This window comes from Otolemur garnettii, unplaced genomic scaffold, assembly GCF_000181295.1.
Source record: "Otolemur garnettii isolate 467f Iridium unplaced genomic scaffold, OtoGar3 scaffold00059, whole genome shotgun sequence".
Lineage (NCBI taxonomy): Eukaryota > Metazoa > Chordata > Mammalia > Primates > Galagidae > Otolemur > Otolemur garnettii.
In genome coordinates, this window is record NW_003852454.1 from 4893319 (window position 1) to 4911942 (window position 18624).

General features: G+C 43.7%; 2 protein-coding genes across 2 annotated transcripts in view; one reads left to right on the forward strand and one right to left on the reverse strand.

Moving 5' to 3' along the window:
• CUNH2orf76 (chromosome unknown C2orf76 homolog) overlaps positions 1 to 16465 on the reverse strand; it is an 81032-nt gene extending 64567 nt beyond the window's left edge. The window contains exon 1 of the mRNA XM_023514806.1: positions 16427 to 16465. The gene's annotated coding sequence lies outside the window, so the exon portion shown is untranslated. The remainder of the gene's footprint in view (positions 1 to 16426) is intronic.
• A 373-nt stretch (positions 16466 to 16838) lies between these two features.
• DBI (diazepam binding inhibitor, acyl-CoA binding protein) overlaps positions 16839 to 18624 on the forward strand; it is a 6203-nt gene continuing 4417 nt past the window's right edge. The window contains exons 1-2 of the mRNA XM_003792632.3: positions 16839 to 16965; positions 17971 to 18088. Coding sequence (XP_003792680.1) covers positions 16957 to 16965; positions 17971 to 18088 — 127 coding nt within the window. The 5' untranslated portion in view covers positions 16839 to 16956. The remainder of the gene's footprint in view (positions 16966 to 17970; positions 18089 to 18624) is intronic.

An 18624-nucleotide genomic window follows, 5' to 3' on the forward strand; every position in this document is an offset into this window, starting at 1 on the left:
AATACTCAAAAATGTACATTTTATTAAGCACTAGTTGAAGTTGGATTTAGTCTTGCTAAAATTCATTTTTAATGACCAAACCCATATATATCTGACCACTGGCTTCTTGAAAAAGAAAAATATCCTATTAAATTTGGTAGGGAATAATCTTCAACCAGGTAAAACAGCTCTGCAGTGGCCAGAACAGCACTAATGCTCTCCTAAAGAGAAGGAAAGAACAATGACTCCTTTTTCAACTTCAATGGCCACAACTTAAGTCACAAATTCAGGAACCAATGTACTTCACAAAAGTAACAATAACGATAATAAATTTTAAATGGCATAAAGTATAACTACTTATATACTTCCACTAATAGGAAAATGGAGGAGACACACTATTCTCTATACTTTCCTTTAAGTACATTAAAACCCTGGACATTATGCATTAAACAAACATAACACCCCAGAAAGGAGGCAGACACATTGGGACCTGTGGATTTAAAGCATTACATAGTAGTGAGTCCTTGAGTTTTCATGTCTCAGACTTGGAGCTAAAGAATCTACAACCTGGGCTCGGTGCCTGTGGCTCAACTGGCTAAGGCGCCAGCCACATACACCTAAGGTGGCGGGTTTGAATCCAGCCCGGGCCCGCCAAACAACAATGCAACCAAAAAATAGCCAGGAGTTGTGGTGGGCACCTGTGGTCCCAGCTACTTGGGAGGCTGAGGCAGGAGACTCGCTTGAGCCCAGGAGTTGGAGGTTGCTGTGAGCTGTGATGTTATAGCACTCTACCCCGGGGGACAGCTTGAGGTTCTGTCTCAAAAAAAAAGAATATACAACCTGGAAATGCCAACCAGTGCAGAGGGGAAAAAAGCCTCAAAGAAAGCCTGCTCTCTCCAGCCAAAGGACCAGGACAGGGAGAACACTTGTTCTCTAGCAATACAAAACACTTTTAGACATTAAGCACTCTACTCCAGGCAGAAAACACAGAGAAAACTGCAGTCCTCACTCATGCCCAGAAAGGCTGAGTGGGGAGCTTAGACTTTTATGCTCACCAGACTTTAATGAGTCATCCTATGTTCCCTCATCCCCAGGGTAGTATTAGAGAAGGCCAAGTAAGGAGCTGGGTCAGAATGGGTCTGTTTCCCACCCACTTCAGGTCAGTGGTGACCACCTGAGACTTCCACCCCACTGACAGGTCTCCCCTGCCCACAGAGAGGTGATGTCAGAGGAGGCCTAGGGAGAATCAGGACTTTCACCACCACCCATCGTACTGAGCCACCTCCCACCCCCATCCCAGTGTCCCTAGAAGACATGTAGAGAGCAGTAACAAGACACTCCTGACCCCACTAAGCAGAAAAATGAATTCGGAGGCATAGTGAGAACCAGAACCCCCACCTCTAAGACCAACAGGGCCAAATGAAGAACCTGGACTTCTATCCCCACCTGATAGTAACGAGTTAGCAACACCCTCCTCCTCCATCAGAGTGCTATCAGAGAAAGTTACTAAAAATAGGAGATTTAACTATGATCCAGAGTCTCAAAACATAACACCAAAAATGTCGGGCTTCAACCAAAAAAAAACTCACTTAACACACCAAGACCCAGGAAGAGTTCAACATGAACAAAAAGACAATTAACTGATATCAACATCAAGATGGCAGAGATGTTAGAAGAACATGACAAAGGTTTTTAAGTAGGCATCATAAAAAGGCTTTAATAAACAATTACAAATATGCTTGAAGAAATGAAAAATTAATCCAGGTGCGGGGGCTCGCACCTGTAATCCTAGCACTCTGGGAGCCAAAGCAGGTGGATTACTTAAGCTCATGAGTTCCAGACCAGCCTAAGCAAAATTGAGACCCCCTCATCTCTATTAAAAATAGAAAAACTAAGGCAAGAGGATCCCTTGAGCCGAGTTGGAGGTTGCTGGGAGCTGTGACGCCATGGCAGTCTACTCAAGGCAACAGCTTGAGACTCTGTCTCAAAAAAATTTTTTAAAATTATGTGCATATACAGAAAGATAAAAATTTTTAACACTAATGTGATTCTAAATTACACAGAGGAAGTATTTATAGCAATGATAAACAGGGAGGGAAGGGGGAAGTAAAGGGAGGTGACGTTTCAACACTGCACTCAAGCTGATAAAATGACAAACACTGACAGACTATGGTAGATAGGTATCGATAAGGTAATTAGCCATTTCCTTAAAACCATAATGAGTTATCCGTAGAATGACTAAAACAAAAAATAGTGACAACATCAAATGCTTGCAAGGATGTGGAGGAGAATGTGAAACTCTAACTCATTGCTGGTGGGAATATAAAATGGAACAGCCACACCAGATAAAGAGCATGGCAATTTCTCACAACACTAAACATGGAATTACTATACGGCCCAGAATTATACTCCTGGGCAATTATTCCAGAAAAATAAAAATGTATTATTACCCAAAAACCTGTACATAGGTTTTTAGCAGCAGCTATATTCATAATAACCAAAAAGTGGAAACAATCTAGATGTCCTTCAACAGTGAGTGGTTAAATAAACTGGTTCCATCATATGGAATACTACTCAGCTACAAAAGAACCAAACCTTACTAGTGTACTCAACTACTCTGATGAATCACCAGAGAATTACCGTGAGTGAAGAAAAATCTCAAAAGGCTGTACACTGAAAGATTTCGCTTATGTAAGATTCTTCAAATGAAAAAGTTACAGACTAAGGGCAAGCACGGGGGCTGATGCCTATAATCCCAGCACTCTGGATGCCAAGGTGGGCAGATTGCTTGAGCTCAGGAGTTTGAGATCAACCTGAACAAGAGCGAGACTCTATCTCTAAAAATAGCTGGGAATTATGGTGAGCGCCTGTAGTCCCAGGTACTTGGAAGGCAAGAGAATCACTTGAGCCCAAGAGTTTGGGGTTGCTGTGAGCTATGACTTCATAGCACTCAACCCCAGGATGACTAAGTGAGACTATCACTCAAGGAAAAAAAAAAAAAAGAAAGAAAAGAAAAAAATACAGAAACAGAAAAGAAAATTCCTGCTGGCCAGGAGCTAAGGAGGGATGAGGGGAGATAATAGCATGGCCATAACAAACAATGAGAGGGATCAACGAGACAGAAATATTCTATTAGCTTACTTAAATGTATGAATAGTAATGTACTGACTGTGTTATTCTATACAGTTCCACAAGATGTTACCGTTGACAGAAACTGGATAATGGGTACAAGGGATCTCTTTGTATTATAGTAAGCCCTCTGTATCTGGAGGTTCCAAACTGCAGAGTTAACCAGAATTGGATCAATAATATTCAAAAAAAAATTTTTTAAATACAAATTTTAAAAATAAAGTACAACTATTTACATAACATTTACATTGTATTAGATATTATAAGTTAATAGAGATGATTTAAACTATATAGGAGGATATGTATAAGTTATATGCACATACTAAACCATTTTATATATGAGAGACTTGAGCATCCACAGATTTTGATATCTATATGGGATCTTGGGACCTATTTCCCACAGACACCAACAGATAACAGTATAAGAAAAAAATAGTATACATAGGGTTCAGTCCTATCCACAGTTTCATTAAGTGGGGACTACTGTATTTTCTATAGTTGTATGGGAGGCTACAATTATCTCAAAATAAAAATTATGGGTATTTTTAAAATAGCGTTCTCAAGTCTGGGAAGATGGCTGACTGGTAGTAACTCTCATCAGAGACTCCTGAGCAAGGGAAAAAAACTGGATGAAATCAGACTCTACGAAGCCAAAGATGGGGAGCTGAGCCAAGAAAGAAGTTTGGTAAGCTGTAACTCCAAGGAAGAGCATTCAAGAACACAAAAAACAGATACAAAGCCTATTGACTAGAAGATGGGAAACCCCTCCCCCAAGCAGGAGGCCTGGCGAAGGCTATCTGTGAATGAGCAGGGAACAAAAGACCTCTCATTTTATCTTGCTGGGGAAAGCCGCTAAACCCCAGGTCTCTTTCTCCAGGGAGGTCCCACTTATGAACCTAGAAACCACCTCGCCAGGCACAAAATTGAACAGATATTCTTCCCCACAAGTCCAAACTCCCAGTCCACCCTTTCCCCCTTGCATGATGATCTGAAGTTCTGCCCCCTGCAGAGCAGAGTGTTTGGTTTTGTCCTGAGAGACCTGGGCATAGTGTGGACCACCAACCACCAGGACAAAATCTGTGACTAATGGGGAAGAAAGAGGGTATGGGAAGAAAGAGACATTTGGTGAGATGAGCAGTCCCCTGGTTATGACTGTGCCTGGCCAGTGGTAGTGTTGACCCTTAGTTTGGGCTGTGTCTGGCAGTACGAGGTGCAGAACCACCGGCTCTGACAGCACCCACAGCAGGAGAGTGGCTGACCCGTGTGGACTGAGTTTGGCCGACAGGGCTGGTCCCAGGCAGGCCTGCAAGCAGAGGCTTAATAGGCATGGACTGAGAGCAAGGGCGTGGTCTCCTGATTCCATTAGAACCCTAGAGCAGTGGCTTACTGGGCATGAACCAAGCCCTGAGGGCTAGGGCATACTCCACTGCCTCCAGTGGGGCTGGTGAGCAGAGGCTTACCAGGTGAGGACAGAGACCTGCAGGTGGAGTGTGGTGCCCTGACTCCAACTGGTACAGCAAGCAGAGGCTAGCTGTGTGTGAACTGAGATCAGAGGGCAGGCCCAGTGCCCTGACTCCAACAGAGGCTGCAAACAGTGGCTTGCCAGGCAGTAGACTGAGACTGGCAAGAGGAAGCATGGTTCCCTGACTCCATCTGGATTGGCAGGCACTACTCCAGAGGCTAGCTGTATGTGGACTGAGACCAGTGGGTAGAGGCGTTACCCCTGGCTCCAGCTGGGGCCGTGAGCAGAGAAGCAGACAATAGTGTGGACTGATCTGGAAGGTAGGAGTGTGGATCCCTGGCTCCAATTGGGCTTTGAATTCCTTTGCTTTGAATTGTCCTAGAACCCCTCTCTGTTGGGCAGAGTTTGCACTGCTAGAGACAATTTGGTTGGAACCCCTGTCTGGGGCTGTCTACTCTGTGACATTCAGAGGTTGACCTTTGAAGTTCAAAGGGGAAAAGAACTGAAGGGTGGGGGCTGGGCACCGCAGCTGTTTGTATCTCTTCACAGTGGAGATTTAAATCTAATAGGGTGGTTTCTTAGGATAGAGGAGAGGTTGGCTGATATCAAAACAGAGCTAGCCTGAACTATCTCACCAAGTAGGTCCTGAGAGTCTCCAGCCAAAACTCTGAAAGGGACCTTTGTAAGGCTGTAGGAGATAAGCCACAATTATAAAGCCTAGCACTTTGGTAAGGGGCTATCTCTACTACCTGGGAACCCCAATTCAATCTGACCCTACCAGTTCTAATAACCAAACAGTAGAAAATAAACATGGTATGGACCCAACAGAAGAACTCTGGCAACATAAATAACCAGAGTAGATCAACCCCCCAAAGAAATGACAAAGGAGATACAACTGAAGATGCCATGTGTAGAGAAATGGCAGCAATGTCAGAAACTGAATTCAGAATATGGATTGCAAATAAGATAAATAGAATGGAAGAAAAGATGAAAATTGAATTCCAAAGAGTAGTTCAAGAAATTAATGAATTCAAAGCTCAAGTCACCAAAGATATGGACATAATGAGAAAAGAGATGGCGAAGCTCAAGGAAATGAAAAAGATAGTTGAGGAGCTCCAAAATACAGTAGAATCCCTCAGTCATAGAGTTGACCAGGTAGAAGAAAGGATCTCTGAAACTGAAGACAAATCTTTTGAACTTTCCCAAACACTCAACTAGGTAGACAAATGGAGAGCAAAAACAGATCATTCCCTGAGAGTTGTGGGATCACTCCAAAAGATCAAACATTCGTCTTAGAGGAATTCCTGAAGGAGAAGAGGATGGTCCTAAAGGACAGATGCTCTACTCCAAGAGATTTTGGAAGAGAATTTCCCAAGATAGCAGACAGTTTCAGAACTCCAGCAAGACTCATTCCAAATAAAGCATCTTCTAGATACATTGTGATTAAATTTACCAAAGTCAAGATGAAGGAGAAAATTCTGCAAGCAGCTAGACGTAAGAAAAGCATCACCTACAAAGGGAGAAATATCAGAATAACTGCAGATCTCTTATCTGAAACGTTTCAAGCCAGACGAAGATGGTCATCAACCTTCAATCTCTTAAAACAAAGCAACTTCCAGCCCAGGGTCTTCAATCCAGCTAAACTGAGTTTCATTTGCGATGGAGAAATCAAATACTTTAATGACATAGACATGTTAAAGAATTTTGCCATAACTAAACCAGCTGTCCTGGATATTCTCAGACCCATCCTCCACAACGACCAGCGCAATGCTCTACCTCCAAAGTAAACTCACCCAGAAATTTTTTGACCACAACCCAACTTCCACAGTAGTGAAAGGATTAAAAATGTTCACTGGACATCCGAAAATCATGACATGCAAAACACAACCAGGCTTATCAATTCTCTCAATTAATGTGAATGGCTTAAATTATCTTCTAAAGAGGCACAGGCTGGCTTATTGGATACATAAACTCAGACTGTGTATCTGCTGTATACAAGACTCTCACCTTACCTTAAAGGATATAAATAGATTCAGGGTGAAGAATGGTCTTGTATAATACAGGCAAATGGCAATCAGAAAAAAGCAGGGGTTGCAATTTTAGTAGCAGATACAATTGGCTTTAAACCAACAAAGATAAAGAAAGATAAGGAAGGTCATTACATATTTGTCAAGGGAAACACCCAACATGAAGAGATTTCAATAATGAACATTTATGCACCCTACCAGAATGCTCCTCAATTCATAAAGCAGACCCTAATGGATATGAACAAGTTGATATCTTCCTGCACTATAATAGTTGGAGATTTTAACACCTCTTTGACAGTTTTGGATAGATCCTCCAAGAAGAAACTAAATAGGTCATCCTCCAAAACAGACCATATCCTAGGACACAAGTCTAACCTCAGCAAATTTAAAAGTTTAGAAATTATTCCTTATATCTTCTCGGACCACCATGGAATAAAAGCTGAACTCGACAGCAATGGGAATCTCCATACTCAAACAAAGTCATGGAAGCTAAATAATCTTATGCTGAATGATAGCTGGGTCAAAGACGAGATTAAGAAGGAAATCACCAAATTTCTGAAGCAAAATGACAACGAAGACACAAATTATCAAAACCTGTGGGATACTGCAAAGACAGTCCTAAGAGGGAAATTTATAGCATTGGAAGCCTTCATCAAGAAAATAGAAAGATAGGAAGCCAACAACTTAATGGGCATCTCAGGCAACTGGAAAAGGAAGAACATTCCAACCCCAAACCCAGCAGAAGAAAAGAAATAACCAGAATTAGGGAAGAATTAAATGAAATTGAAAAAAAAAAAAGGATCATTCAGAAGATCAATGAAACAGAAAGTTGGTTTTTTGAAAAAGTTAACAAAATTGATCAACCTTTGGCCAACCTAACCAGAAATAGAAAAGTAAAATCTCTAATTAATCGTCTATCAGAAACAATAAAGGAGAAATAACAGACACTTCAGAAATTTAAAAAATCCTCAATGATTACTACAAAAATCTCTATTCCCAGAAATATGAAAATCTGAAAAAAATGGACCAATACCTGGCAGCATGCCACCTTTCTAGACTCAATGAGAAAGAATCAGAAATCTTAAATAGACCTATACCAATCACTGAAATAGCATCATCAAAACGAAATCTCCCTAAAAAGAAAAGTCCAGGACTAGATGGCTTCACATCCAAATTCTATCAAACATTTCAAGAGGAACTAGTACCTATATTATACAACATTTTCCAAAGCATAGAAAGAGAAGGAATACTTCCCAACACATTCTACGAAGCAAATATCACCCTGATACCCAAACCAGGAAAGGACCCAACAAAGAAAGAAAATTATAGACCAATATCATTAATGAATATCAATGCAAAAATATTCAATAAGATCTTAGCAAACAGGATTGAACAACACATCAAAAAAATTATACACCATGATCAAGTTGGGTTTTATTCTAGGGTTACAGGGTTGGGTCAGCATCCACAAATCTATAAATATAATACATTACATCAATAAAGGAAAAAACAAAGACCATATGATTCTCTCAATTGATGCAGAAAAAGTCTTTGATAGTATCCAGCATCCTTTCATGATCAGAATTCTTAAGAAAATAGGCATAGAAAGGACATTTCTTAAACTGATGGAGGCCATCGACAGCAAACCCACAGCCAATATCACATTGATGGTGTAAAATTGAAAACATTTCCACTCAGATCAGGAACGAGGCAACGATGCCCACTGTCTCCAATGCTATTTAACATAGTCACGGAAGTCTTAGCTATCGCAATCAGGCAAGAGAAGGCGATCAAGGGTACCCATATAGGGTCAGAGGAGATCAAACTCTCACTCTTCGCTGATGACATGATCCTATACCTGGAAAATCCCAGGGACTCAACTTCAAAAATCTTAGAAGTGATCAAGGAATACAGCAGTGTCTCAGGATACAAAATCGATATTTACAAGTCAGTAGCTTTTATATACGCCAACAACAGTCAAGCTGAAAAAACAATCAAGGACTCTATTCCTTTTATGATAGTGCCAAAGATGAAATATCTGGGAATTTACCTAACAAAGGACGTGAAAGATCTCTATAAGGAAAACTATGAATCTCTGAGAAAAGAAATAGCTGCAAATGGAAAAACATACCATGTTCATGGCTGAGAAGAATCAATATTGTTAAAATGTCCATACTACCCAAAGCAATCTACAGATTTAATGCAATCCCTATTAAAGCACCACTGTCATACTTCAAAGAACTTGAAAAAATAGTACTTCGTTTTATATTGAATCAGAAAAAACCTCGAATAGCAAATATATTACTCAGAAATAAGAACAAATCAGGAGGTATCACACTACCAGACTTCAGGCTATACTATAAATCTACAGTGATCAAAAAAGCATGGTACTGGATTTATGGAACAGAATAGAGAACCAAGAGATGAACCCAGCTACTTATCATCACTTGATCTCTGACAAGCCTATCAGAAACATTCGGTGTGGGAAAGACACCCTGTTTAACAAATGGTGCTGGGTGAACTGGCCAGCAACCTATAGAAGACTGAAGCAGGACCTCCACCTTTCACCATTAACAAAAATTGATTCCACTGGATAAAAGATTTAAACCTAAGACATGAAACTATAAAAACACTAAAAGAGAATGCAGAGAAAACACTTGCAGAAATTGGCCTGAGAGAATATTTTATGAGGAGGACCCCCTCGGGCAATTGAAGAAACACCAAAAATATATTACTGAGATCTGATAAAGCTAAAAAGCTTTTGTACAGCCAAGAGCACAGTAAACAAAACAAACAGATGACCTTCAGAATGGGAGAAGATGTTTGCATGTTACACTTCTGACAAAGGTTTGATAACTAGAATCTACAGAGAATTCAAACTAATCAATGAGAAAAAAATAAATGACCCCATTTCCATGTAGGCAAAAGACTTGAACAGAAACTTTTCTGATGAAGACAGGCACATGGCCTACAAACATGAAAAAATGCTCATCAGGCTCGGCGCCTGTGGCTCAAGCGGCTAAGGCGCCAGCCACGTACACCTAAGGTGGCGGGTTCGAATCCCCAGCCCGGGCCCACCAAACAACAACCACAGCCAGGTGTTGTGGTGGGTGCCTGTGGTCCCAGCTATTTGGGAGGCTGAGGCAGGAGACTCGCTTGAGCCCAGGAGTTGGAGGTTGCTGTGAGCGTGATGCCATGGCACTCTACCCACGGGGATAGCTTGAGGCTCCGTCTCAAAAAAAAAAGAAAAGATGCTCATCATCCTTAATCATCAGAGAAATGCAAATCAAAATCACTTTGAGATAACATCTAACTCCAGTAAGATTAGCCCACATCACAAAATCCCAAAACTACAGATATTGGTGTAGATGCGGAGAGAAGGTAACGCTTCTACACTGTTGGTGGGAATGCAAGCTAATACAGCATTTTTGGAAATAAGTCTGGAGAACACTTAAGGAACTAAAAGTAGACCTACCGTTTGATCCTGCACTTCCTCTACTAGTTATATACCCAGATGATCAAAAATTATTTTACAACATCTGCACCAGAATGTTTATTGCAGCCCAATTCATAATAGCCAAGACATAGAAACAGCCCAAGTGCCCATCGACCCATGAATGGATTAACAAATTATGATATATGTACACATGGAATACTATGCAGCCATAAAAAGATGGAGACTTCACATCTTTTATGTTTACCTGGATGGAGCTGGAACATGTTCTTCTTAGTGAAGTATCCCAAGAATGGAAAAAAAAGTATCCAATGTACTCAATACTACTATGAAATCAATATATAGCCACCTACACAATCATATGAATGGCAAAACATAACTATAGTCCAGAAAGGAAGGGGGCGAGAGTACATTGTATATTGAAGCAGTACCCTGACCCCCATAAATGCATCATTGTGCAAAGTTATGATTTAATAAAAAATAATTAATGATAAAAAAAGATAAAGGAATAAAAAATAGTGTTCTCTCAAAATAAAAAAACAAAAAACTTTTCAAAAATGGCACTGTCCTCCAAAGGAGTTATCAGCCAAAGCATCTGTCACTAGATTTTAATATTTCCAATTTTCTTGTTGACAGGCAAAAGAAGAGGTTACTAAGAAAATCTGTTTCTAACAACCTTGTTTCAAAGCATTTTGTCGTCATGTGCAAGTAGGAGCTAGGGAACAGGCAAAGATGTAGAAGACAAAGTAGACTAACAAGAGAATATTCACTTCTAGTAAAGCAAGAAAAACTGTCATATTGAATTCAAGATACCCTCATTATTCCTGACCACAAGCATAAATGCCTCTAAGTAGAAGAAGTAGAGGTAACATATGACCAAACTATGGACAAGCAATTCTAAATCAAGTCTTTTTCCCTTCCTTACTCGCAAACAGCCTAGGACACATCCCTTGTAGAATCTCCCACTTCCACTTCCAAGCCGTCTGTGTGTTTCACCTCAGCCCTCCATACCAGGTTGACTGGACAGAAACAGGATGGAGAAAGGAAAAATTGGTACCCACATGCAGGACACACACACACACACATACACATTCACTCTTCTCTCCTGCCCGCCTGCTGCAATTCCCCTGACATCCAAAGGAAGAAGAGGGTAAGAAAGGGCTTGCTAAGATCTCCAGCTTTCAAGTTTCCTCTCACCAAAGTGAGGAGGAAAGCCACACTGTATTCTTATCCCTCCTCAGATCTCAATTTCCTAAGAATACCCCTGACCCCACTCATCTCTGCCCACTCCCATCTCAGTATTTCCCAAGCTCCTTCCCTAGTCTCCTCCTGGCTTTGCTGGAACACTGCCATGGGAATCACATTGCAAAAAACTGGAACGCAAATACAAGATGAATGTAATTCATCGTTTGAATGCTCTCCCTTGCCTTCTAGTAAAATTCTCCTGTAACTGTAGTTCATTTTTTAACGATTAGGTTACTTTTAGAAATTACAGGTTTAGTTTATACCAGGCAACCTAATATCAAACTACTGGGCAAGAATTATGTTCACGCCCACGGAGCAAGAACTGTTTTCACCTCTTAATACCATCTCGCCTGTCTAGCTTTAAACTGAGAACCAGCAAGTGAGGCCTGTGGACAATCAAAACTGGTATCCCCAGATGTGAGGGCAAGATGCAACAGTGGCAATGGACTTTCTCTTGCCTGGCAGGGTAGATTTAGCTGACAAGCTCTGTGGTCAGGCGCTCTGCTTCCAATGCTTCGTTCAAAGAGATTACACAGTCGTTGCACCAGAGTTCATCTACTTTACTCAAGTCCATAGTTTCACATTCAGTTCTAACAAATTTAGTTCATTTCCAATCTCACAGTGATCAGAAGAAACAAATCTTCACAGACAGAAAAGAACTTGACTCATTCAACAACCTTTTGTTGAGTGTCTAAGAAGTGCCAGGCACTTGAAGATAAAACAGCAACCAATACACAGTGACCCCCTATCCTCTCCTGCTCATATACGGGAGAGGGCTCACACAATAGAACGGTAAATTAAAATAAAAATAACTGTAAATAAGATAATTATAACACCAGGCTCAGTGGCTCTCACCTGTATTCCCAGCATTTGGGAGGCTGAGGCAGGTAGACTAAACCTGGCTCACAGGTTCAAGATCAGCCGGAACGAGAGTGAGGCGCCATCTCTAAAAAAACAGCCAAGTGTTGTGGTGGGCACTTGTAGTCCCAGCTACTTGGGAAGCAGAGGCAAGAGAGTTGCTTAAGCCCAAGAATTTATAAGTTGCTGTGAGCTATGACACCATGGCACTCTACTGAGGGCAACAAAGTAAGACTCTGTCTCAAAAAAAAAAAGATAATTACAACATATGACATTTGCTAAGAAGGACATAAACAGAGCTGAGGATCTTGCACTTTCTAAGGACTATGAAGAACTATTCTCTCCAGTACTGTAGAAATATAGAATTAAAAAATACAATTTATGGACCCTAAATGCACTCTAAGATTTATCTTAAAAATGAAATTCCAGATGCCAGGCTGGGCACCTGTAGCTCAGAGGTTAGAGGGCCACCCTCATACAATAACAAAAGAAATTCCAGATGCCAGCATACTACCATCTCCTTACATGAAAGGCCAAATGTGGGTTTGGCACCTGTAGCGGCACCTCAAGCGGCTAAGGCTCCAGCCACATATACCAGAGCTGGCCACTTGGAATTCAGCCCAGGCCTGCCAAATAACAACAGCTACAACCAAAAAATAGCCAGGCATTGTGGCGGGCACCTGTAGTCCCAGCTATTTGGGAGGCTAAGGCAAGAGAATCGCTTAAGCCCAGGAGTTGGAGGTTGCTGTGAGCTGTGATAGCACAGCACTCTACCCAGGCAACAGCTTGAGGCTCTGTCTCAAAAAAAAAAGGGCCAAATGTTATCCCAACTCTCTAGAGCAGAGGAGCTAAGTGGAGGGCTTTAAGCCAGCATTTCTGGCCAGGCTCAGTGGCTCACACCTGTAATCCTAGCACTCTGGGAGGCCGAGGTGGATGGATTACCTGAGCTCACGAGTTTAAGACCAGCCTGAGGAAGAACAAGAACTTGTCTCTAAAAAAAATAGGTGGGTGTCGTGGCAGGCTACTATAGTCCCAACTACTTGGGAGGGTGAGGCAAGAAGATTACTTGAGCCCAAGAGTTTGAGGTTGCTGTGGGCTATGAAGCCACAGCACTCTACCAAGGGTGACAAAGTAAGACTCTGTCACAGAAAAAAAAAAAAAAGGCCACATTTCTGTAGATGGAGGTACCAAAAACAGTCACTGAGAACTGAGGGAAGGAAGCAGGAAGTATGCCAAAGAACATGCCTTCTGCTATTTTAAAAGCTGGCCTAGGATGGGCCTTGTAATAAGAAAAACACTTCTTTCTCCTTCTTGTCAAGATCACATAGCACCCTCCTCCCTGGGGTCCACAATCTTTACTAGTTCTGTACTTCGGTTGTATTAAACAATTTTTATAGACTAACCTGGGCACAAAACCACTACATGGAAAACATTTCTTTAGGAAAGTGGAGTGTATTCCAAACAAGTAACCAACAAATCAACTCTACTTAAACTAGAGACTGGCAAGTTAACGTCAAACGCTAGCCTTGATTCCTACAGTTAAAAAAAAAAAAAAAACTCAGCAGCAAATGATCTTTAAGAAGTGATAATTACATTATCAGAGGTGCCTAATCTTCTTAAATCTGCCTGAATAAACACAACACCCTAATACTAAAAGTAGGTGACACACATAGGCAATTATCTGTTTCCATGAAAGAAGCTATTGTTAGGGCTAGGCTAAAGTAGAAAAATACCAGTTAACTCCTGACAAATTCCTGGGCTGCAAGCCCTCATCAAAATGGAGTAAGTCTGGTTCACTCCCAAGATAGATGGGAAAGTACTCACTAACTTCTTGCCTGACTAACTCCTGGGCCTCGGAAAGGAACTGACTATCCAGACTGACCTTCAGACAATACCAAGTGGAGAGAATACTGAGACAAAAATGTATGAAGGAAAAGTACTGGAACTAAAATGTATGGTTAAATATTAAAACAAAAATGTATGACATATAGCTAGCCAACTGCAAAATTCTGCTTCTGTACAATGCTTGCTTGCTACTCCGCCTGAATGCAGCTGAACAGCCTATGTGCCAACCAGGATGCAGACCAAGCCTTAAAAACCTGACTCTGGCTCAGCGCCTGTGGCTCAAGCAGCTAAGGTGCCAGCCACATACACCTGAGTGGTGGGTTTGAATCCAGCCCAGGCCTGCCAAACAACAATGATGGCTGCAACCAAAAAAAAGTAGCCGGGCGTTGTGGTGGGCGCCTGTAGTCCCAGCTACTTGGGAGGCAGAGGCAGGAGAATCGCTCGAGCCCAGGAGTTGGAGGTTGCCATGAGCTGTGATGCCACAGCACTCTACCCAGGGGGATAGCTTGAGGCTCTGTCTCAAAAAAAAAAAAACTGGGCAGCGCCTGTGGCTCAAAAGGGTAGGGCGACGGCCCCGTATGCTGGAGGTGGCAGGTTCAAACCCAGCCCCAGCCAAAAAAAAAGCTGACTCCTGAAGCACTCACAGCTGCTCTCAGAAACCCCATGTTGGGATTTGGCCAGCTCTCTTCAATAAAAGGATTCTGCTGTAAATTTGGCTTGTTTAGCAGTGTGGTTTTTGTGGAACTCCTGGGCACAACACTATAAGCACCAAGTAGAACAAAAATGAGCCAGGCCTCAAAAACAAAAAACAACTCTGAATTGTTATTTTGAAGAAATCTGCATTTCTTACACTTCAGAAACCCTTACACTTCATCTCTCTAAATTTGACTTAAAATTATTGTCCCTTTGGTTTTCCTTTCTGAAACAGTATTATTCTTATATTGAAGATCCTAGATTTAATTTCTGATATTACATCTCCATTTCTTCCCAAGCATTTCATAAAGCCTGACCAACACTAAAAAGTTAAGTCTGAAAGCTTACTCCTGGTCTTTCTTTCTTTCTTTTTAAGATTGGAAAGGAATTATCTTTTCTAATGATCTCCAGAGAATTTACTATCACTTCTCTCCCTTCAGCCAGTTCCTTTGTAACCACTATCAGAAAATTTTTCCTTCAGCCTTTTTTTTCTTGAGTCTCACTATGTTGCCCTCTATAGAGTGATGTAGCATCACAGCTCACAGCAACCTCAACTCTTGGGCTTAAGCGATTCTTCCCTCAGCCTCCCAAGTAGCTGGGACTACAGACACCCGCCACAACGCCTGGCTATTTTTTGTTGTAGTTGTCATTGTTGTTTTGTTTGGCAGACCCGTCCTGGGTTCCAACCCACCAGGTCCAGTGTCTGGCCCGCACCCTCGCCACTGACCTGCAGGTGCCAAGCCTTCCTTGAGCCTCTTAAATCTCAATCCTCAAACTCTTCCACCCAGCTGTGCTGCTCCCTTCTGTTTCCATGGAGACAGCAATACGCTTGCAAAGACACTCACCCCTCAGTCTCACCATCCTCTATTCAGAACTCTCAAGACTTTCCATCTCACTCAGAATGAAAACTCAAAGTACCTAAGATGGCCAACCCTGCATCATTGTGCCAGCCTGCCACCTCCTTAACTCTAGTTTCATCTCTTTCAACTCATTCCCTAACCACACCTTTACACTTGTTCTCTGCTTGGAATCCTCCCACCTCTCTTTGAAGGACTTTCTCAAATGTACCTTTCCTCAACATCCCCAGCCTCCATTTAAATTTCCAATTCTCTGTGCCCCTCAAGAGCTCTCTATTTAACTTATTGTATTATCTATCACCCCGTGATACTATCTATCACCAGTATAAGTTTTATGCTTGTAGAAATTCATTTGTTTTGTTCACTGCTGTATCCCCTAGGACAGTGCAAATTACCCGACAAGAGTTCAATAAACAGTCATTCATTTAAAGAATGTTTGCTGAAGGCTCACGCTCTGTGAGGCTGAGGCGGGTGGATTGCCTGAGCTCACAGGTTGGAGACCAGTCTGACCCAGAGCGAGAGACCTCGTCTCTAAAAATAGCCGGGCATCCAGGAGACTGAGGCAGGAGGATAGCTTGAGCCCAAGAGTTTGAGGTTGCTGTGAGCTATAACTACACAGCACTCCGCCGAGGGTGACAAAGTGAAACCTTGTCTTAAAAAAAAAAAGTTTGCTGAGCACCTGTTCTCGTCCAAGTTTCTCAAATCAAGATCATTAAGACACTGTCCCTGTTTTTAACGCACCAGATGGAGAACTGTACCGCAAACATAAACGTGCGATAAAGGACTGAAAACTAAGGCCGCAGGCAAATCAAAGAATGCTGAGAGAGAAACCTGGGCTTTCTCTCTCCAGGAACCACTCAGCTTTCGCACAGCTTACCAGGGACCATCCCCGGAGGGTCTCCTCCAGACCCCTCCAGAGCAGCTAGTCCCGCTCACCATCCCCAGGTCAGAGAAGTTACTTGCCCAGAGACGGAACTTCTGGCCGAGCAAGAGATTTAAGGAAACAAAGACCTCTGCGCTTCGGCCTCCGCCCCCTCCCTCTTGCCCCCGCAAACCGCCTCCCATAGTGACTCGGACTGAACTTAGCCTCGGACCAACGTGCCCTCACTACCAAGAGATCCTTCCTTACTTCCGCACTCCGCACCTGCTCCCGGCGTCCCCTTCGGCTCCTCCCGGCGCGTGCGCTAAGAGGGCCACGTGGGTCTCCCGAGAGGCTGGTGCACCGCTGACTCTGGGCACGCCCTCAGCGTAGATCTGGCTCCTGATTGGCTGCCTGCCGCTCGCCCGAGCCAGGCTGGGGCGCCTAGGGCTGAGCTTCTAAAAGCGGTGCCAGCTGGACTCTCAAGCTGTCCCTTCCTGCTCCTTACCTCCTACGCGACTGCCGGGAATCTTTGCCACCCTGCCAGCATGTCTCAGGTAAAGGGCTGCGAAGGTGCAGCGGGGCGGGAGGCAGGTGTGGGGCTCGTGCTGCAGCCAGAATTTCTCGGCCTCTTCCCTTTAATGTCCCGCAGTTCCTCCTGGACCCATGCCCAGCCCTGATTCTTTAGACAGAGCCTTGTGAGCGAAACTTTCCGTTTGGGGATTTCTAAATCCTTCCCAACCCTCAACTGCTGGGAAGTTGCCCATGGAGTGATCTTGGCAAAGGGTGGGAGAGGTGCAGGAAGCCAGGGTGCCAGAGAGAAGGAAGGGGGAAGGGTTGCACGGATAGAAGGGTTCAGGACACTGAGTCCCTACCCAGAAGAACAAGGCGGGACTAGGGTGTCACAGCCGAGTGGGGAAGCAGGGAGACTCTGGCTGGGAGCTTGGAGGTCAGGGTAATAGGGACCGAATGCCGGGCATCCGGAGAGAGGAGAGGTGACCCAGAGGCCTTTTCCTTCCCTCCACTGTAGACCTTTGTCTGGAACCAAGCCATGGCGGGCAACATATGGCTTCTCCTGCCTGCCTGTCCCCAATGCAGGCACTGGTTCACAGATCGGTGCTGACCTCCCAGGCCCCAGGGAGGAGGGGCCAGCGGGCTCCGGCCGCCAACAGCTTCGCGCCCACGCCCGTTCGCCTTCCCAGCTGTTTAGTCCAGAGGTTAGGGCTTCGCAGGAAATCAGTTCATCCTATAGTCTGGCCGGTGGCGAGTACATGCACACTATGGGCAAAGGCGCGCTGTCTGTGTCACTCACTGCTGCATTTGCAGCGCCTGATGCCTTCTATAGTGAGAGCATCTGATAACGTTAGTGTCGACTGAACGAGGGAACAGATGTGTTTCTGAATCTTTGGAGCTGCCCGGCAGGGGATACACACGTAAGAGGACTGCTTTTCCTAGGCTGCTTTGCAGGACGAGTGTTCTGCCTTTCTGACGGTCCTGTTCAGGCTACAGCAGGACTTCTGCCTGCCACTCCCACTGACTCCTCTCCTCTCCCTCTGATGTAGGCTGAGTTTGACAAAGCCGCAGAGGAGGTTAAGCACCTCAAGACCAAGCCTGCAGACGATGAGATGCTTTTCATCTACAGCCACTACAAACAAGCGACTGTGGGAGATGTGAATACAGGTATGCTGGGCAGGGGCTGGGACTGGAAGGGCCATCCCCATCAGGCTGGCTCAGCAGCCTTGAAGGGGAGTCTGTGAGAACTTCACCTAAAAACCACCAAGGCTCTACTTTTCAGATGGAGCATGGTGATGTTCCTGGGGTTTAAGCTGAGATAGTTTCCCCAAAGACCTTATGCTATCCACAATTCTCAGTGGCTCAGGTAGCAGAATTGAAATCCTGATTTTAGAAAGGCTTTACTGGTTATCACCAACAGCTCCTGTCTCCTAGGGAGGAAAGATTTGCTCAGTAAGGCCGGGCGGGGTGGCTCACACCTGTAATCCCTGCATTGTGGGAGGCTGAGGTGGGTGAATTGCCTGAGCTCACAGGTTCGAGACCAGCCTGAGCAGGAGTGAGACCCCCATCTCTAAAAATAGCTGCGTGTTGTGGCAAGCACCTGTAGTCCCAGCTACTCAGAAGGCTGAGGCAAGAAGATCACTAGGCAAGAGCCTAGGAGTTGGCTTGGCGCCTATAGCTCAACCGGCTAAGGCGCCAGCCAC